General features: G+C 39.8%; 1 protein-coding gene across 2 annotated transcripts in view; it reads left to right on the plus strand.

The window, feature by feature from the left end:
* Positions 1-20,223, plus strand: part of LOC139965401 (uncharacterized) — a 28,647-nt gene extending 8,424 nt beyond the window's left edge. Inside the window, exons 2-3 of one of the 2 annotated variants that reach the window (XR_011792230.1) lie at positions 11,957-12,087; positions 18,184-20,223. Coding sequence is in view for 1 of the 2 variants with exons in the window: in XM_071967730.1 (XP_071823831.1) it covers positions 11,898-12,087; positions 18,184-18,908 (915 nt within the window). In the remaining variant the exon portion in view is untranslated. Of the gene's footprint in view, positions 1-11,864; positions 12,088-18,183 lie in introns of those variants that run through there. The other variant, XM_071967730.1, reaches the window with a different exon arrangement.
* The last annotated feature ends 326 nt before the right edge of the window (positions 20,224-20,549 follow it).

The raw sequence follows: 20,549 nt of genomic DNA on the forward strand, positions 1-20,549 counted from the left end.
TAGTGCTATTTAATTGGTGATATCAGCAATTGATTTGCTGATATCACCAATTATTTGATGATATCAGCAAATATTTGGTGATATCAACAAATAATTGGTGATAACATTAATTATTTGACGATATCATAAAATCGATTGATGATGTCAGCAATTGAATTGGTGATATCAGCAAATGAATTGCTGATATAAGCAATTCTACATATAGTGATATTTAATTGGTGATATCAGCAATTGATTTGCTGATATCACCAATTATTTGATGATATCAGCAAATATTTGGTGATATCAACAAATAATTGGTGATAACAATAATTATTTGATGATATCATAAAATCAATTGATGATGTCAGCAATTGAATTGGTGATATCAGCAAATGAATTGCTGATATCAGCAATTCTACATATCGTTAATGAATTGGTGATATCAGAAATTGATTTGGTGATATCAGCAATTGATTTGATGATATCAACAGATGATTTGATGATATCAGCAAATGATTTGATGATGTCACCAATATCCAGGAGATATGCCTTATTTGAAGATATCATCAAATGAATTGCTGATATCATCAAATGATTTGATGATATCATCAAATCATTTGTTGATATGTACATATCACTAATTTAATTGCTGATATCATCAATTGATTTGCTGATATCATCAAAAAATTGGTGATATCATCAAATACAGAATAACAGCTAATACGGCTTGCCATAGAGCTGTGTAAATATACAGGTCAGAGTTCTAATGTGGGTGCATCTGCATACAGCTCTGAATTTAAGATTTCTTATTAAAACAAATTACCGTTTCATGTGTTTTGCATCATAATTGCTAATTGAGCTTGACAAAAAACTATAATTGTTAAACTCACAGGAACTGAAAATTGTTTCTGTTATTTGTACCGGTATAGCACTAATTGGATTTCCTTCCATATTAGCAAAGTATAGGACTGTTAGTCTGTTAATAAGTAGAAAGACAATGGTTGTTTCGTAAATTGTATCAGCAAGTCGCTCAAGACTTATGTATCGTAGCTCCTGTTATCCCAATTTATCTAAGTCGAGGGCGCCGACACATTTCTTTATTCACTAGCGTGACGTATGACACCCACGTGGACGCCCGTGCATCTTGCGGTGGCATACACCTATTAGCGTCTATATCAATCCGCCCCATGTGTTTTCCTTCAGGAAAAGTGCCAAAATGCAGCAGGAGAACATCTTTTTTGACCTGTTATCAATCATGATCTAGTTTTTTTTGTGGCTTGAATGTTGACGAGCATGAATTGAAGTACATGTAGTGAGAACATTTTACATGTAGAGAGAAAATTGGGTCAATTGAGGCAAATTTAGACCCCTTTAAGGACTCCCAGGAGCAGCGTAGGAAAATTGTTTACCACTGAGTGAAGAGGTTTGTTTACAAGTGACGAAAACTTCCGGCTCGGATAGCAAAAAATCTACATGGTCATGATACGGAAAATTGATAGTGCCATGAAAGGCCAACTTGTCAGCTATCCGGTGATGGGTAGCGTTTAGCTAGTGAAAACTTCTAGACTTAGAGACCACATTACTTTTGTGATTTAGTGTGTAAGTCAATGGGGCCTTTAATGGGCGTATGCTACCTTGCGCGTCACTGATATTGTGCCTCGTGTTAAAGAAACGGGTTTAGACTCGAAAAAGTACGGACGCTGGTATAACGAGGCTCTTACTCTTGGTAAAAGAAAGGTCGACGGAGCTTGGGTTTCCATCATTTAGGCCTACTGGTGAGATTTATGTATCTTTGTCTTAATATAATAACTTAGTAAACCCGATTCCGCGGTAGTGAGTGTTATACTAATTATTTTAACCATAATGCTATCACCTAGCGGTATGGACCAGAAATATAGGGCAAGAATAAGGTTTTCCCTGTTTGATCACAACCTGGAAGGATTTGACCCTTATTTTAAGTGAATAATTGCAGGATTCCCAGTACGAGGAAGTATAGGGCGGCTCCGGGCCTATATCTTGCTGTAAAATAAGCTTAAGAACACTTGACTTTTTAGGATTCGTAAGAAGCAACCGGTTATATAAGGGTGCGTGCGTGCTTCACGTACAGATGAACTTGTTCTTACTGAGTGTGCGTGCGTGCGTCTGTTATAGAGTGAATCTCACCGAAGGTGCGTGCGTGCGTCACGTACAAAGGAACCTGTTCTTACCGAGGGTGCGTTTGTCGGTCGTAGAAGTAATCTCACTGAGGGTGCATGAGTCCGCTCTGGCGGGAATCTCATAGAAGGTGCGTGCGTCGGTGACGACCGCTACCATATACATTGTTATGTTGAATGTGATCAGATATGTAATTTTTCTGATATGTAAATACTTTAATCTTTATAATATACTGTGCCAATTGTAATTTTGTCTGTTTGGCTCTCGGTTTGCTTCCGTTGTCTCTTCTTCCTTGGATCATATTTTACGGCCCATCCTACTAAGAATTTACGTGAGATTGAGCGCGTTACAACTGGTGGCAGCGATGGGATGGGCTTCTAAACAATAATCTCGTAGGAAGAGACATGGCACACAGAGGCGTTACAACGACACGCCATAAAGAGGAGGAGGCATCACCCAACTGGGTTTTATAGATGAGTGCCACACGGATTCACCGCAATTGTGGAGTTCAAGTGGCGATGAGCAGGAAGAAGCAATTGGAACGAACTACCCGGTGAAGAAACCTCCAATAGTCGACGTTTCAATCCCCAGGGGGACCTACTGATGACACTGGGACAGCGAAGGGTACTGAAAATACCCCATTGCGTACCCCAAGGTATAGAGAACACAGGAGTGTCCAAAGTGAAACACCTCAGTTGACGTCCCATCGAGGAAATTCATTCTTTAATGGTCACCAGGTGTAGGATGCGCCCATCTCGGCAGGGGGTGGGTCACAATGTTTCCGACAACAGAGGGACCCTTTGGTGCTCAATAGAACAGGTACCACGGGTATTCGGCCAGGAACTTACGACGGTACAACGCCTTGGGAGGACTACCTCGCCCAGTTTGAAGTAATAGCAGAGTTGCATGGCTGGGAAGCAAATGGTATGGCACTCTGCCTAGTGGCTAGCCTGAGAGGGGAAGCTCAAGTCGTGGTTGCTGATATCGACGTAAGGTGTCATAGGAGGTACACAATTGTGGTTGGTGCTTTGTTACAAAGAATTTGTCCCACCCACCAAAAAGAAGTGTCCAGAGTCCAGCTGAAAAGCAGGCTGCGCAGAAGAGATGAGTCCCTACCGGAGCTAGCACATGGGATCAAACAGTTGACCTGACAGGCTTACCCGATGGCGCCCGGCGAGCTACAAGCCATACTGGAAAAAGTCCATAGCTTAGATGCTTTGGATGATCCAGACCTACGGCTTGGGGTCTATCAAATGAAAACCGTGAATCTGGAAGAGGCAGTCAAATCTGCGCTGGAAATTGAAGCCTATCACATTGCAGAGAGGCAGATATGCCACGATATAAGAAGGAGCGTGCGTATGGTTAGCCAAGGCAATGTACGAGAGGCTAGATAAACCACAGGTGAAACAATGTGTGACGAAATAAAGAAGCTGATGGTCGATGGAATACAGGGACAACGGACAAAATATGAGGAGAGCCCTGTCATCGAATAAAAAACACAAACTACGCCAGGGTAATACTGATGAAGCCGGAAAGAGACGTTTTCAGTACCGTAATAGGACATTCCCAGCCTACACGGACGACGGCACTCCGATCTGCTTCCAGTGCAAAGAACCGGGACATATGAAGCGGGAATGTCAAAGACTCCAAAGCCACAAAGTTCTTCTTTAGTGCAGGAAAACGATCCGATGTCGGGATGGGGGGTCGCAACCCGGCAGTATATCTTGGGCCAACTGTATCGCCGTGTTAAATGGGATACCTGAATTAGCCAAGCATGGCTTGAACCTGAAGAGTAAACTAGGAAACCAAGATGTGTCCTGCTCAGTTGACACTTGGGCCAATATTTCCTTGGTCCATGCAGGTGTGTTTCACAGTCTACCACGTGAGTTCAGACCACTGTTGCAACAAGAAGGTGTGTATATGATATATGCGGATGGGAAGCGCGTACTTGGTTTTGGGAATGGCTGTATTTGAGATCCATGTAGGCGGAAAGAAAAGACAGCATGCTTTATGGATTACAGATTTTGGGCCTCATTGCATACTGGTACTAGATTTCTCAGAAGTCACAATTGCATTATCCACGCCGGGAAGGCGCAAGTGGGGATAAATGACAGTTATGTGGTGGACCGTATAGAATAGGGAACTGATAATCAGACAGTGTCTTGTCGGATTGTTGCAGCAGAGACGCTGCTTTAGTTTTGCCACCATACTCGGAGATGGTTGTGAATGGCAGGGTGAAAGACTTCCACCCAGTACTCCAGCCAAAAACGGCTATTATTGAACCATCTCCAGTGCTCTTGAACAGGGAGAGTGTTCTAACGGCTATGTGTCTATGGGAAATCGAAGAGGGGAATCTTCCAGTTAGAGTGATAAACTTGAATGACCATGCGGTTACAGTGCACAAGAATACAACGTTTGGTGTGTTTGAAGGCGTCAAGGAGGTAGCTCCAGTGAGTGGTTACGAGGGTTATGTCGTCCAAGGAGACTCAGGTAGGGCATACGAGGTACCAAAAAAACCTTATGGAGCTGTATGATGATTGCACGGAGAAATCGGTTACTGGTCTGTTGTGCAGGTGGCGAGGGGCTGTTGCAAAAGGGGCACAGGACATAGGACGGACGCACGTTGATAGGCACCGCATAGACACGGGAACTTATCCACCGATTAGGCAAGCTGCAAGAAGGTTGCACCTTTACAATAAAGAAGAGGCCACTAAGGAGATCAATGAAATGCTCTCTGGTGGAGTGACGGATTCACATCCCCTCCCCAGGATAGACGATACTCTGGACTTGCTAGGTGGAGCGACATGGTTTTCCACGTTAGACCTTGCCAGTGGGTACTGGCAGATCCAAATGGACCCCATTGACCGAGCAAAGACAGCATTCTCGGCCCATCAAGGATTATTCCAATTCAAAGTCATGCCTTTCGGGCTCTGCAATGCCTGGCTACCTTCGAGCGCCTAATGGATCGAGTATTAGGTGGTCTGAAGTGGGAAAGCTGCTTGGTATACTTAAAGGATGTAATTGTTCACGGGAAGACACTTGAAGAACATCTCAAACGGTTAGAGGACGTTATCAGTAGACTACGCCAAGCCGGGCTGAAGCTGTCACCTGCTGAAGAGGAAAGTGAGTCTCCTTGGACATATTTTGAGCAAAGATGAAGTTCGCACCGATCCGGAGAAAATTAGAGATGTATCGGAATGGCCGACACCAGTGGATGTACGAGAGGTTACGAGCTTCATCGGTCTATGTAGTTATTACCGTCGGTTCATACGTGGGTTTAGTTCAATTGTAAAACCTCTGCACAGACTCACCGAGAACGGCAGATAATTCAAGTGGACTAATGAATGTGAAGAATCCTTCGAAGAACTAAAGAGACGACTAACATCAGCTCCAGTTCTCAGCTACCCGACCAAGGATGATCCATTCGTGCTGGATACAGAAGTGAGTAACGAGTTGTAATTGGGCACTACAGCAGGACACTGTATAAACAGGAAAGGCGCTACTGCGTTACTAGGAAAGAACTTATGGCTATCATTGATGGCACCAAATGGGCGGAAGTTCTTGATTAGGACTGATCATGGAGCGCTTCGCTGGTTGATGAACTGTCGCCAACCAGAAGGTCAAATAGCGCGATTGCTTGAGTTTCTATGTTCTTACGAATTTACTGGGTAGGGTTCACAATAATGCAGACGGACTGTCACGGAGACCCTGTTGTGGCTGTTACCATTGCGAGAAGCTGGAGAAGACGGAGTACTTGAGTGCTGAAATCTCTAACTTAGAAGAAGGAGCTGACATTTGTAGCGACAGAAGGGCTTGTCGTGGAGTTGCAATTCAAGAAGGGACTGTGGAGCAAGAGGAAACTTCATATACGCAATCCTGGTCATTTGAAGACCTGAAAAAGTACCAAAGAGATGATCCCGACTTATTGGCAGTTTTGCAGGGGAAAGAAGCCAGAGACCATTGTGGGGCGAGTTTTCTGGTGGAAGTAAGACACTACAACAATATTGGTTACAGTGGGAAAGCTTGGTTTTAAAGAGCGGCCTGTTGTATCGTAATTTTGAATCACAGGGGGCTACAAAATGTGGTTACAATTTGTAGTGCCTGTAGCAGGGTTCTGCCCAGGGTAGATTGAGTGCCGGCAGGACTATCTAAGCGGAGCGCCACCATCGGTTGGCGCGGAGCGTACAAGAAAATTTTGGGTTTTGGAAACCCCCCAGATGGCCGGAAACGGCCCTTCCCGAGTATTCTGAGCCACATATAGACAGCTTTGAAATGAGATCTCATGTCTGGAATTTTTCATAATTAATGAAAAAAGTTAGGACAAATATCTGGAGCACCAGAGTACAGACCAGCCGGTGGTGCCTATTAAGTATACTAAAAAGCAATAGCAATGCACCGTGCACATGGCTGACTAGTTCGTGTAGCCGTCACGTATAGTCACTACGAGGCGGAGTGCGCTGGTCGTGCCTAATGCAATATGATGTAAATTCACCCGCTACGAAGGTTAACGGCCGTATGTGTACTAGCTAGCTGGATAGTGCCTGTGTCTCGCGCGATAAAAATAGATATAAATGAAACTATCAAAAGTACGATCGGGAGTTGGAAACGGAAACAGTCATTGGTCTGGAATGCGGAACTCTGGTAATTTTTACTAAGTATGACACTGTGATGTGTTGGATATTTTGAATTTGAACAGTTATGAACTGGATTTCCCCTAGTCTCAAACAGATTGTTTCTGTACGTTCGACCCTCCGGCTATGGGGCTGTTTTTTGGAGTTCCTATCGAAAATAAGTGCCGGTCGGAAAAGTCACTCAGGCAGATTGTGGCGGTCGGTAATTCAGCGTGCTGGTCGGGCCCGACCGGCGCCGACCGGCAGCGGCAGAACCCTGCTGTAGTGCTGCGGAGGCAAATATGGAAGTTGGCCGATTCACATCCCTTGTCCGGCCATTTCATGTCAAAGAAGACTTCTAATCGAGTATAAAAAGAAGTTCTACTGGAGCGGGCTCTCCAAAGATGTAGTTCAGTGGTGTAAGAATTGCTCCGGCTAGGCTCATTCTTTTACGGTTTATAGATATATTATATTTTGTGCACCCATATTTTTTGTCGGAGATCCTAGCCGTTCTTATGGGGACCTTAGCCCCCCCCCCCCCCAGTGTCGAGGAAATCATAGCGCCACCCCTTATTTTAACGATAACATAGATCAATGAGGAATAAAAATGTATGGAACTTAGAATGTTGTTATCTTTTTTCAGGAGCACAATGGTTTAGGGCCTTTCTGAAGAGCGATTGCAGTGGATAGAGATGGGGAGGCTCTGTGAAAAGAAAGAGCTATGTTAACGAGCGACTTTAAAAATGGTTCGGAGACTATAAGGCTTATATCAGTTCCGAGGAGGTGGAAACTGGGTGGAAATTCTTAATGATGGTAGTCGCATTTTCTCCACTGGCAGGAAGCATGGAGAAAATGTTGGCCCCAGTAGAGACAAGGAACATCTACCAGTTGAGCAACACGGACTGGCCTGTGTGGACGCTACAGGGTTTTTCTTGGAGCCTTTGTTAATCTACCCGAACACCCGCTTCTGTTACGAACCCCTCTAGGGTGCTCCAGAGGAATGGTGCGTATCCTCGAACGGCTGGATTAACACGGAAGTTTTTAACGAATGGATCGCCATTTTTTTTTTACCGAGCGTTAAGAGAGAGGACATCACCTTCCCTATCATCCTGTTTGTTGAAGGGCATAGCTCTCACATCACCCTCGAGACTGCAAACTTCTGTGCTGAAAGCATATCATCCTATATTGTCTGCTGCCTATTCATCGCATGCACTTCAGCCGTGCAATCTGAGTCTCTTCAGAAGTTTATGTATGGTCTACTGTAATAACTCAAGCATTCCATATTGCACATTCTACGTTTATTTGAGTCTTATATGGGACGAGAGGAATTGCCCTTTAATATCTTTTGCCATGAATGCTATTGTGAAAGTCAGTTCATATTCGTTATAATTGAACAATTTTACAATTCACTTTAAAAATTTCTATTCCAGTATCCTATCTAAATTTGTAATGTTCTTGCCAAATAAAAATGTAGAAATCAATAGATTTCCTTTAAAAAAATCTGACAGAGGCTGCGGGGGGAGGGGGAAGCCCTGACAGGGTGGCAAAAGTTTATATATAAATGTTTATATATCTTTATGTAGGGAAATATATCTATATATAGGGTGAAGCACACAAAACATTTTTGTATATATATATTTTAGAGGGTTCCCCAAAGTTTTTATTAATTGAAAAAATCGTTGTGCAGAATTTCTAAATTTTCCAACTAGGAGTATTTGTTTATTCCTGTGAATAACCTAAGTATTTGCAAGTTTCAGTTAAAATTGACAGAAAATCATCCATTTTTACCACGTTTCACTCGTCAACTTTAACAAATTGTATCTTGCGATTCTTATACTCCACCGTACAAAACTTGGTATGAATTTTAAGATAGAATTACACTGTTTGCCGGCTTCAATTCTGCGTTTTGTGTACTATTTTTGTTATTGGGTGGGTCGACCATGTTTGCTAGCTTAAAATGAGTTCTACAATCTACATATACAAAGTCAATGCAAACCGTTCCGGTACGTCACACTTAACCAAGTTCTTGATTCTTTGCCAAAATGGTTTATATTTAATTTTTTTTTATACATAATTACACCCCTAACAGTTTAGGAATATTTTGGCCAATTTTAGACAAGGAAATATTTTAATAGATATTTTCCCAAAATATAGTTCAGGCGCACATGTTTTTTTTTAATTAATTTGCTTCAAAAGTTGCAATAGCACCAGATTATATCTATGGACCTTTAGTTATTCTCAAAGTTGAGGGAACACCCCTATTCTTAGATTCCTCCTCCATGACAGCGATCACAAATAACCTTAAACCTCCTGCTTCCTAAAAATCCGGATCCGCCCCTGTAGTTTTTTGTAGTTCAAGCGGATAACTTATAAAGTTATAATTAGTCGCGTAAACAGCTACGAGTAAGTTTGTGAAGGGAGGGCAATGGGCACAAATTTATCAACATAACCACAAACGTACCGACCATAGGCGTACGAGGTGGGGGCGTCTGTCCCTCCCCCCTCCCCCCAAAAAAGACCTAAGATACGGGCAAAAAATCTGCAAATTAGGGCAAATGATAGCACCATTTTGCAGATAATCCCCCATATATAAACAATTTTTTTTTTTCAAATGGGAGGGATACCCCCTTAGACCCCTCCACAGGAAGACGGTCTGAAGTCGGGCAACAGTTCGACTTTCCGTCAAGAACAGTTCTGCCCCCTACCCCAACCTTGGTCAAGTAGTTCTACCCTTCCCCCTCCCTCCCATCCCAGTCAGAAATGGACTTTTTTTTAGTTACTCCCATTATAGTAACTATGATTGCCATCCCATCACCAACCCCACCCCAATTATAGCCTATCCTATATTAAGTAGGGCATATGCTTAATTTAAGAAATATCAGCTTGAAGCATATCAATGATGTTGATGCACGCAAGTCTACTGAACCCGTACTTCGAATGCATCTGGCGGTCTGTCCATTGATCTAGTAAGTTGGTTCTCTCCCTAAATACACTTTCCCTTGGTAGAGCTCATTGGTTTTCTCTTTCAAGCAGCCCAAAAGCCATATACATAGCCATCATTGGCATCCACATTAAACACGTAAATTAGCAATGATGTGTTTTGATTGAAATGTCCCGCCTAATTGACATGTGACACTTAAGTGTGATGCTGATCATTCTTCAAGTTAAGAATGATTCACGACAAAGATAAGTATGAATTCTTCTTAAGTTGCTTCATGAAATAGAAGATAAGAATGTTCTGAAAGTTAAGAACAATTGCAGAATTAAGAAAGATGATTCTTCTTAAGTCCAAGATAAGAATGTTCTTAACTTTTATGAAATAGGGCTGTGTTCTTACTGGGGGTGCAGGCGTGCGTCTGTCGTAGAGGGTATCTCACTGAGGATACGTGCGTCCGCTCTGGCGGGAATCTCATAGAGGGTTCGTGCGTCGGTGACGACCATGCAGCTACCATATATATATATATATATATATATATATATATATATATATATATATATATATATATATATATATATATATATATATATATATATATATATATATATATATATAAATATATATATATATATATAAATATATATATATATATATATATACACATATATATATATAAATATATATATATATATATATATATATATTAAATATATATATATATATATATATATATATATATATATATATATATATATATATATATATATATATATATATATATATATATACCTTTGTGAAATTGTTCTGACTTACATAGTTATGTTGAATTTGATCTGATATGTATTTTTTAATAAGGGACAGAGTTGTCGGTATTGGTTAGGCTATCACCTACCTGCAGGGTATACACAACTATTTATCGAATTATCATCTAATTTCAAGGGCGGTGAGATATTTTACTTCACTCCATATCAGAAATATGAATATGTTTGTGTGGGCTTCTTCTTTTTTGGGGGGCCTAAATTGTGCGAAAAAGTCACGTTTGCGAACTCCTCCTACACCCCCAGAAGTCTGATCACGTTCGAACTGTGTGGGTAGGTGCCTGACCATGCAAACTCGTGTCTGCGTGATTGTTGACGTCATAAGTCAATTGTCAGAGGTCAAAGGTCAAGTACCCAACAAACTGGTTTTTTTTTTTATAGCCATTACCTGTTTATCAGTATGGAAAAATTCATTAAGCCACAAGCTTTGTAGAGAGTAATGGGACAAATTTTTAAGATAGCATCCAGATGCATTCAGAAGTAACCCAATAATCACTTCCGCCATGGAACAGATGAGTCTTAACGCCATTGATTGCCCACTTGTTTCACCTTTATATTTGTCCTACAAGAAAACTTCACCGTGTTTGAAATTATACAAGGCAATAAATTGTTACTAACTGCGGTTATTAAACACTATTTAGATAAGGTACGGACGTGTGCTTAGTGTTGCATAATTTACTTAAAATGGAATCTATCCACTCGTTTTTTGTTTTGTTTTGTATCTACATTAACACTGGAAGAAGTCCCCCCTTATGATAAGGGGTATGGGTTTGATTCCAGGAATTATTTGCTTGGGGCTAAAATCCTCCCCACCCCAAAAAACCAGAATATCAAAGGAAACATTGGGTTGCGATATATCAAGTTAAAATGGTAACTATATTCGTCCTAAAATTCATGTTTTTTTACGTAAACGATTATCAGGTATAGGTTTTATGTAGATGACATAGATGACAATATATATATATATATATATATACATATATATATATATATATATATATATATATATATATATATATATATATATATATATATATATATATATATATATATATATATATATATATATATGACATTTTATATCAAAATATGGAAACCGAAGGCTCATATAATCTGTGTTTTGTAAAGTTAACAATGTTTACAAGTTAATTGCACATTTAGTTACAAGACTGGCATTGACACACGTACACACGTACCATACAAAATGTTATTCAAATCTCCTATTTCTAATTATTTATTCTTAATACCAGCATTTTATACGAGGTCATTGTGACGTTGCAGGGCAGTAACCATTCACAATGAACTTTCTATGTAAATTCTCACTACAAACCGTTAAGCAAACTAGTTTACTTGTCGAAGTTATATCCTCTAACACGGTTTCAACTCTTTTTCATCATGAAGTACGAAAACTATTTATTCTGTGTATTGTGTCTTCTTGTGGTCACGCATTACAGTGGAGCATTGATAGAGGAAGATGTTTCGCGACTTTACTGGGATGGAGTGGCTTTCTACATCCCTGTCAGCAGAGATGTTATTCAGAAGAGGTTAGACGATTGGTACGAATCGAATTCTGATGTTTGTCAGGGTAAGTGTTCTCAATGATAAGAGTCAAAGGAAACAAAAATGTATGTAACGGTAATAAATTGCCTTATAACTCTGTAAATAAATGTGTGTCACAGGTGAAGCTTTGCGTTGGGTGTAACGTCGCATCATTTTGACCAAACCGTGACATTTTGAAGGTCGCTAAATTTAGCCACAGGTAACGCCGTTATTCGATTACACTAAACATTGGCTGCTCTTAAATATATCGCATTACTAACAAATTTAACGTATGGTGGAAGTTTTCGCTATAGTATTCATGGTAAGGTGGAGAGGGGGAGGTGGGATGGGTGATGTGGTTTAATTTGCTGTGCAGTAAGCTAAAGGTTATACTTATGTTGTTTTAACGATCGAGCATGGTATACATACACTGTATACAGGGGCGTATCCAGGATTTCTAACCCGGGCGCGAATTACTATCTAAGCGGAGCGCCACCATCAGTTGGCGCGCAGCATAGAAGAACATTTCTGGTTTTGATACCCCCAGATCACCGGAAATGACACTTCTCGGGCTTGAAAATGACCATGATCCTGTGGATCATTGTTTTTTGTAAGTGATTCTACGTCACGGCCCACAATACCCGACAGCCCCACTTTTGAAGGTTTTAAGACAATTTTTTGTTCAGAATTTCAAAATTCACATTTCTCGTGATTAAAACTCACTTCAAAACATACCCATAATGTTGCAAAAAAAATTCATCTATGGACAACCAATATAGAAAACCTCCTTGAACCCCTAACAGACTAGTCAAAATTGCACGAGTAGAGGGAAGTATGATGAAGAATGTTGGTCAGGAAATTTTCGAAAATTCAGACACAGTTAATTTATTGGTGTACAAATATTGAAACCTCTTATAACGTCTATAATAAAACTTCGTTGAAGGAAATGAAAAAAATACCAAATATTTCCGAAACCGAACACTACACACATAGGTGAAGGAGGCGGGGGGGGGGGGGGGCCTAACGAAATATTTCTTTCTGAAAATTCGTGCAATATGCTGAGAATTTTTCGGGCACCTATACTGAAAGAACAATACATTGCAATGATGTAGCTAAAAGAAATGAATAGTTTAAAAATTATCTCCTTAGTAATTAAAATAAAGTTCTAATCTTTGCCGACTGAATCGCCATTACTAATGTAAAAGACAGTTTTGACATAATTGGACCTCCATGCTTTTTCTCCATCTACATAGGACAATTCGTTGTTTACATGAGCATCCCGCGGTATACTGCGCAACTTTCACTGACCGTACGATACATGATGGCATGCGATGTAATAACCGATGCTTGCTTATATGATATTGACATTAACATTTTGAACGCGCGAAAATGTTGGTTATATATTTTTCGGGCAAGTCGTTACAGCTCCCAAAATCAAATTGGGCTCTTTTCGCCTTTGCCTACACACATAGACAGTTTTAAGGCTGTTCATCCTGGAACGTTTTTATGCTCACTGATATGATGAAATATCTGCTGTTTGCTTTACAAATTCGAACAGGCGCGTAACGAGGATTTGCCAAGGGAGGGGCGAAGCCTGTAGGCAAACTATCTAGGCGGAGCGCCACAATGATCTGGCGCGAAGCGTACAAGAAAATTTTGGCCGAAAATGCCTCCCAGATCGCTGGAAATGACACTTCCCAGGCCTTGTAAATTGCATGTAAGCATTTTATATTTTGATATTACTAGCGATATCATAAAAAACAAATTCGCTCGGGAGGGGCGGTCGACCCTTCCCGAAATGCGTCATGTTACCCGAAGACTCAGTCGAGTTCGAGACCAGCCACAGTTGGTTTCATAGCACAATTGTACAATTGTTTAAGGCGTCCATATACACACACACACGCGTTATGATAGACCTTATATAGTATATATATAGAGAGAGATACATTAGTGAGAGAGGCAAAATGGAAACGTCGAAATTGGAGTTGTCGGTCACGCCTCTTCCGAAATCCTCGAACCGTCACTGGCTACCCTGTGTATATAAAAGGGATCAGCGCTGTAATGATGTCACTGTTCTTCTTTCTCTTCCCGGTGTCTTGGCGTTTTTCTTTTACTCACTCCTTTTCTCCTTTTTCTCTCTTTCTCTCTTTCTTCTTTTTCTTTTTCCTTCCTCCCTCTACTCCTCCATTTTTCCCGGCCCTCTTTTTTCCCTTTTTTCTTCTCTTTTTTTCTCTCCTTTTTTCTTACCCGGGGGGCGCGCCCCCAACGTCCCCCCCTGGATACGCGCCTGAGTATATAACAAACTCAACTCTTTTTTTTATAACTTTATTTAAAACCTTGTTTATAGATGTATTGTAAAATGGCTAAAGAAATTGATATCAAGAAGAGGGTCCGGGAAGGGGGAGGGGGTGTTACACGTAAAAAGAAGCAGCTGAAAAGTAGATATAAAGGGAAAAGAAGGTTTGGTAACGTAACGGGAAAAGGGAGATGCGGCAAGTTTAGCTTCAACTTAAAGAAACACTGTACTTAATTGTGCATAAATTCCTTGATAAAAATCAAACCAAAACCCTTCCACCTACTGTTTCTCTATAAACTCTTACAAATGACTTTAATAAGTATTTTTACGACAAAATAGCACAAATACGTTCAAATTTTCAGGACATTGATAGAGATTCTAAACAGCTTGCTACTGCTTATCGTGGAGTTGTCTTATCTCAGTTTGAACCTATCACTATTGATGACTTAAAGGAGATAATTAATAATATTGGAATTAAATGCTCCCCTAGTGATATACTTCCGAGAGACCTCCTACAAACTAATATTGATCTTCTTCTTCCTTGCATATGTCATCTTGTTAATTTGTCTCTCATCACTGGCAGTATGAATGGTCTTAAACTTGCAGATATTTCTCCTGCCATCAAAGGGAATGGCTTTGATCATAACAATTTAAAAAAGTATATATTGATCTCCAATCTATCTTTTTTGGGTAAATTGATTGAAGGAGTTGACCTTAAACGATTGAATATCCACGTGCATTCTAATAGCCTCAATATTTCCAGGCAATCTGCTTACAAAAAATACCATAGTTCCGAAACCCTCCTCCTTTGAGGGTGACTAGTGACATATTAGTTGCCAGTGATAGTGGACATGCCACTGTGCTGGTACTCCTTGACTTAAGCTCGGCTTTTGACACCATTGACCATAATGTACCTTTGTCCGCATTATCTAATGAAATTGGTATCACTGGTATTGTCCTAAACTGGTTTAAAGGTTTTATTGTGGGCAGATCTCAAAGAGTTAGAATAGGGGGCTGTACTTCTGATCAGATTACTATTAAGTTTGGTGTGCCACAGATCTGTTTTTGGATCCGGTCTTATTTAACATCTATATTCGTTCACTTTACGATGAAGTTTCTAGAATGGGTTTAAATATTCATGGTTTAGCAGATGATCACCAGGTTAATAAACACTTCAGGCACCATAATCAAGGTTCAGTTCTGGTTGACTCTCTGCAATCCTCCTTTGGTTGTATTCAACGTTGGATGCGCAAATATTATTTGCAACTCAACCCTGACAAGACCCAAATCATTTTATTTGGTCCCCCTCCTATACTAAAACTGATACATATCAATGGTGCAATTCTTAACACTGTTGATTGTGTACGATTTGACCAAATTGTTCGTAACTTTGGTTATCATTTTGACGATACCATGTCTTTTCCGCATCAAATCTGTTCACTTATATCCAGGTGCTTTCAGAATCTAAGAAATATTTCTAAAATGCGGTTCTATCTTACTAAGTCCGAGTTAAGCACTATTGTCCAATCCATGGTTATTTCGCATATTGATTATTGTAACTCACTTTATTTTGGTATCGTCCAACATGATATGATCAGCTCCAATCTGTTCAAAATTTTGCTGCAAGATTAATATATGGTAGAAGTAGATATGATCATGTGACTGATCTATTCCATGATATTCATTGGCTTAAAATCAATGAGAGGGTGTACATTGAAATAATATTGATTGTGTTAAAGTCTGTTAGAGGACTGGGTCCTAAATATATCCATGATATATTGGTAACCTCTGACCGTAGCAGAAATACGTTATTGATAGAGCCTCGAGTTAAATCCTCGTATGGTTATCGCTCGTTTGCGAAAGGCTGGACCCAAAAGGTGGAATAAGTTTTCCTGACAGCCTTAAAGAAGTCCAAAATGCTGAGGAAATTAAAACACTGCCTATTTTTCAATGGTTCTGATTTCAGCCAGAATCATCTCGACCAGGTTTTAACTTTTGTATCGTTACTTTGAGATTTATTTAGTTGTTTTCCAGCACAGCAGTGCACATAGTTTTCTGTAGTAGTTGTGCTTATAAGCCTTTATTATATTATTATAACATATATATATATGGTTACCAAAATGGCACCGTCTTTTGCCAACATCTTTACGGCAAACCTCGAGAAAGAACTTCTATCTCGACAAAACTTGAAACCATACACGTGGTTACGTTTCATTGACGATATCTTCATGATATGGACTCATGGCGAGGCAAATCTAAAACTCACCATTGATGACATAAACTCGTTTCATCACACAATCAAATTTACTGCAGATATTTTTTTGGACATGAAGCTCACTTCCTGGACACCACTGTGACCCTAAAAAATGGTTCACTCAAAATAGACTTGTTCAATAAACCCACGAACAAGCACAACTGCCTTTTACCAAGCAGTTGCCATCCACGTACTCTACCAGAAATATCCCGTACAGCCAAGCGTTGCGCATTCGAAGCATTTGCTCCTCTGAACTTTTCTGAAGTCGATTTTGAAGCCTACAGTAGAATTACGACCTTCCTTACCGGTTTCGAACCTCTGGACATACAATCAGCGTCCATAGCCTATAGTGGTTTGGGTGTCCGCGTATAGAGCGGAAGGCACGTGTTCGAATCCCGGTGGAGGCTGGACGTTTTCTCCCTGTTCTTGACGTTCAAACTCATTACGATTTTCATATATATATATATATATATATATATATATATATATATATATATATATAGGGTCACGTAGCCTCAAGTTTGTACCACAGAACCACACTTAGCACTTAACCTTACTGTAAGAAGTTCTTTTCAAAATATCGCTGTAAAAAATACCATCACCTATCTGGATTTATTTTGTGTTCATCTTCATTCTCTGGCCAATTACAATACTACATCTTAGGCCAAGAACCCTGAATCGGCTGCTTGGCGCTACTCACAGAGGAAGTTGTACAATATATTGGATATATATATATATATATATATATATATATATATATATATATAATTAATTAATGTGTAGAAAGTGGTATGACCGATATATAGTAAGTTAATAAAGAATAACACACCGGAAAAATTCTACTTCACGACCGGTTTCGTCCTTTTGGGACTCATCAGTCTAAGGTAGGAATCGAACCCCGGATCTTTGTGTCACAAACCGAAGTCCGTATACCACTCGACCACAGTGATTCTACTGGTGTGTGATGCGTATAAATTGGCTATCTATAACTGTCAATGCGGGCGTTTTGTCCAAGTGTGTTTGGCTTGCCTATGAAGAGTGGTTATTCTGTGTAAAATTGTCAGATTCAAAACACCAGGGGTGCACTCTGTTCAATCATAACATTCCATATATATATATATATATATATATATATATATATATATATATATATATATATATATATATATATATATATATATATATATATATATACAAATTTCTTACCCTTCTTTGAAATTCTTCTCGGCTACAGCAGAGCGATTGACGTCATCATGGCTATTAGGCTGATTTTGTTTTTGATTTGATTTATTTTTTGTCCAAAAATGGGTTATGTGACTGATAAAGACCTATGTTATGTGACTAGTACATATAGTATGTGAATGGTATATTTTATATCAATGTTATATGTTTTACAAAAGGCACGGACTTTGCTAGCAGTATCCAACATCTGTTACTGAAGGTCATTCGTAGGTGACCTAGGTTTTACAGCATTCTAAACCTCGCAAATGTTCCATATTACTCACAGAGGGTCTTAACTGGTCCAATTTATGCACATATATTAGTATACATTATAACTTCCCTCTTTCTTTCTTTTTTATACTGTTTTCCAGGTCCTAGATTATTTTTACCAAACTTCCGTGTGTTTCCAGAGTTAATGAACGAAACCCAACACCCAATATACATCGACTTTGGGTACATGACGTTCTCTGACTTTGAGGATGGTAGCGACCCTCACAACCCTCTCTTTTACGGCATTGAAGTCGCTGTTACCATTCCTTTATTGACTGACCAACCGGATGGACCGCCTAAATACTCGCTGGCCCTCGCTAAATTCTACGATCGAAGTCGGGTTGATTTTCCAAAACCGAATATTCTCTACCCATACATTCCTGCTGATGAACTTACACTAGATGACGAAGGCGCTTCTATTCTGATAGGTGAGGAAAGGATGAGCGTTACCTTTCAAAGACAAAATCATCCCTGTATTCCGCCAGCAGATGTTATCCGTCACGAGTTTGACGCATTTGTGAATGAGGATTTTCACTTGGGAATCCCGGAACCGCATTTCGAGTACAGCAAATGTGATCCTTGCAAAAACAAGTTCTGCGCAGCGGAAGAGAAATTGCAATGCGCGGTGAGCCGTTATGCTCCTAATCTCTGTCAAGTCTGGGTGCCTATTGACGTCTTTCCTTGCGCTACCTCAGTTCAAGTTGGAACTGTTACAGATTACTTCCGGGATTTCATGCTCTTTGGTGATAATACTATTAATGTTATCGCATCAGAGACGTTCTTTGGTAACTTTACGATTGGTTTGAAGTATCCTTGTATCGAGTAATTGTTGCGGTAAACTTTACATGATGGTTTAGAGTATAGTATAGGGCTCTCATACGATCATATCTTTCTTTAATTAATTAGCATTTTAAATCAAACTCGGTGAAGGTATAGTTTATTGTGGCATTTCTAAAAGTAGATGTTGCAGGGCTTGATATTCGCAGAGAGAGAGAGAGTGACAGGTGGAGAGAGCGATGAAAGATGCACCCCGCCATTGACTTGTGTCATATTTCAACTACCTCCATTTATTTTTTGTATCCCCTCGATGTAGTATATGAGGGTTTTCTTAAATTCATATGGCGAACGTAGAAAACCGTACATATTTCCTGCTTCAAAACTTTCCAATGATGTAACTCCCTCATTAGAACAATAAACAGGTACAGCATTTTAAATTGTTTATATCATACTTATTTCTAGTATATATTCCCATGACCAAAAAATTACGGTTACAGTCAGGGACAAAGCCATGGGGGAGCAGGGGGAGCGACTGCTCCCCCCTTTCAGTGTCGCAAAAAATATTAAAAACTGTCGTTTTTTTAGCATGGGATTTTGTCAGTGCTCTTTTGATCTTGAATACTCGTCAGCTCCGTTAACTCGATTATAATCATAGTAACATTTAGGCTTACTGATTCAGCACTTACTTAGTTTGGCAGATGCAATTAGCTAAATTTAGCCTATAGCCTTTTACAAGCCTACAGTTGGCCACTGCGTATAAAATGCATATTGCCTACTTAACCGCACTCGATGGATTGTCACGAACCGTACGCACAACGACGTCGACAACATTCGTTCTCATCCTTTCTATGATTTGTCCTAACTTGTTGCACGAACAGCATGTTATGAAGCTAAGCTAGCAATCGCAAGTGATACGCGCTTCCTATAAATAATTATTACACTGCTAATACACTGCGATAACGATATTTGTTTTTAGGCAACTGCACATCTGGCTGTCTTACAAAATAAGAAAGTTTATATTGTCCCTCAGTTAAGATCGTCATATATATTAAAGTCCAGACATTGGACAATAAACAAGAAATATCCTACTGGAAAAATTGTAAAAGAGCACTATGTTTGTCTTTCTGATATATGTAAAAGTATATGTGAAAGAATTCAAACAGGAAACAAAATCTGCTGATAATAGGATATCACATAATAATGATGAAACTGGCAAAACATTGCACTAGATCGCATTTAAGGACCTTCAATTGTTCAAAAAACCTCAAAGGGGAGGGGGACACCCCCTCCATTTAGAACCCTCCCCCAAATCAATCGCAAAATGTGCTCCCCTCTTTCAAATTCCTGGCTACGTCGCTGGTTGCAGTAAGTGTTGTGCGCAGTATTCAAAGGCGAGGGGGAGGAGGAGGGGGGGGGGAGCCTAAATCAAACTTCCCCAACTGATTTAGGTATAGTCAAGCAAATACCTGTAAAAATATGGCATTTTGTCATACAAGCATTAGCTTTGGCACACATGTAGAGGACATAGTAAGAAACATTTCTGGAAGTTGAGCCATCGCGAAAAGAGCCTACATCAGCAATGGTGGCCATTTTCTAAAATGGCCGCCAAAATCGACATTTTAAGTGCAAAATCATTGATTGCACTGAATTTAATAGATAATGAGAGGTATTGATATACCTGAAAATCACC

Source organism: Apostichopus japonicus, chromosome 3, assembly GCF_037975245.1.
Source record: "Apostichopus japonicus isolate 1M-3 chromosome 3, ASM3797524v1, whole genome shotgun sequence".
NCBI classification, from domain to species: Eukaryota; Metazoa; Echinodermata; class Holothuroidea; order Aspidochirotida; family Stichopodidae; genus Apostichopus; species Apostichopus japonicus.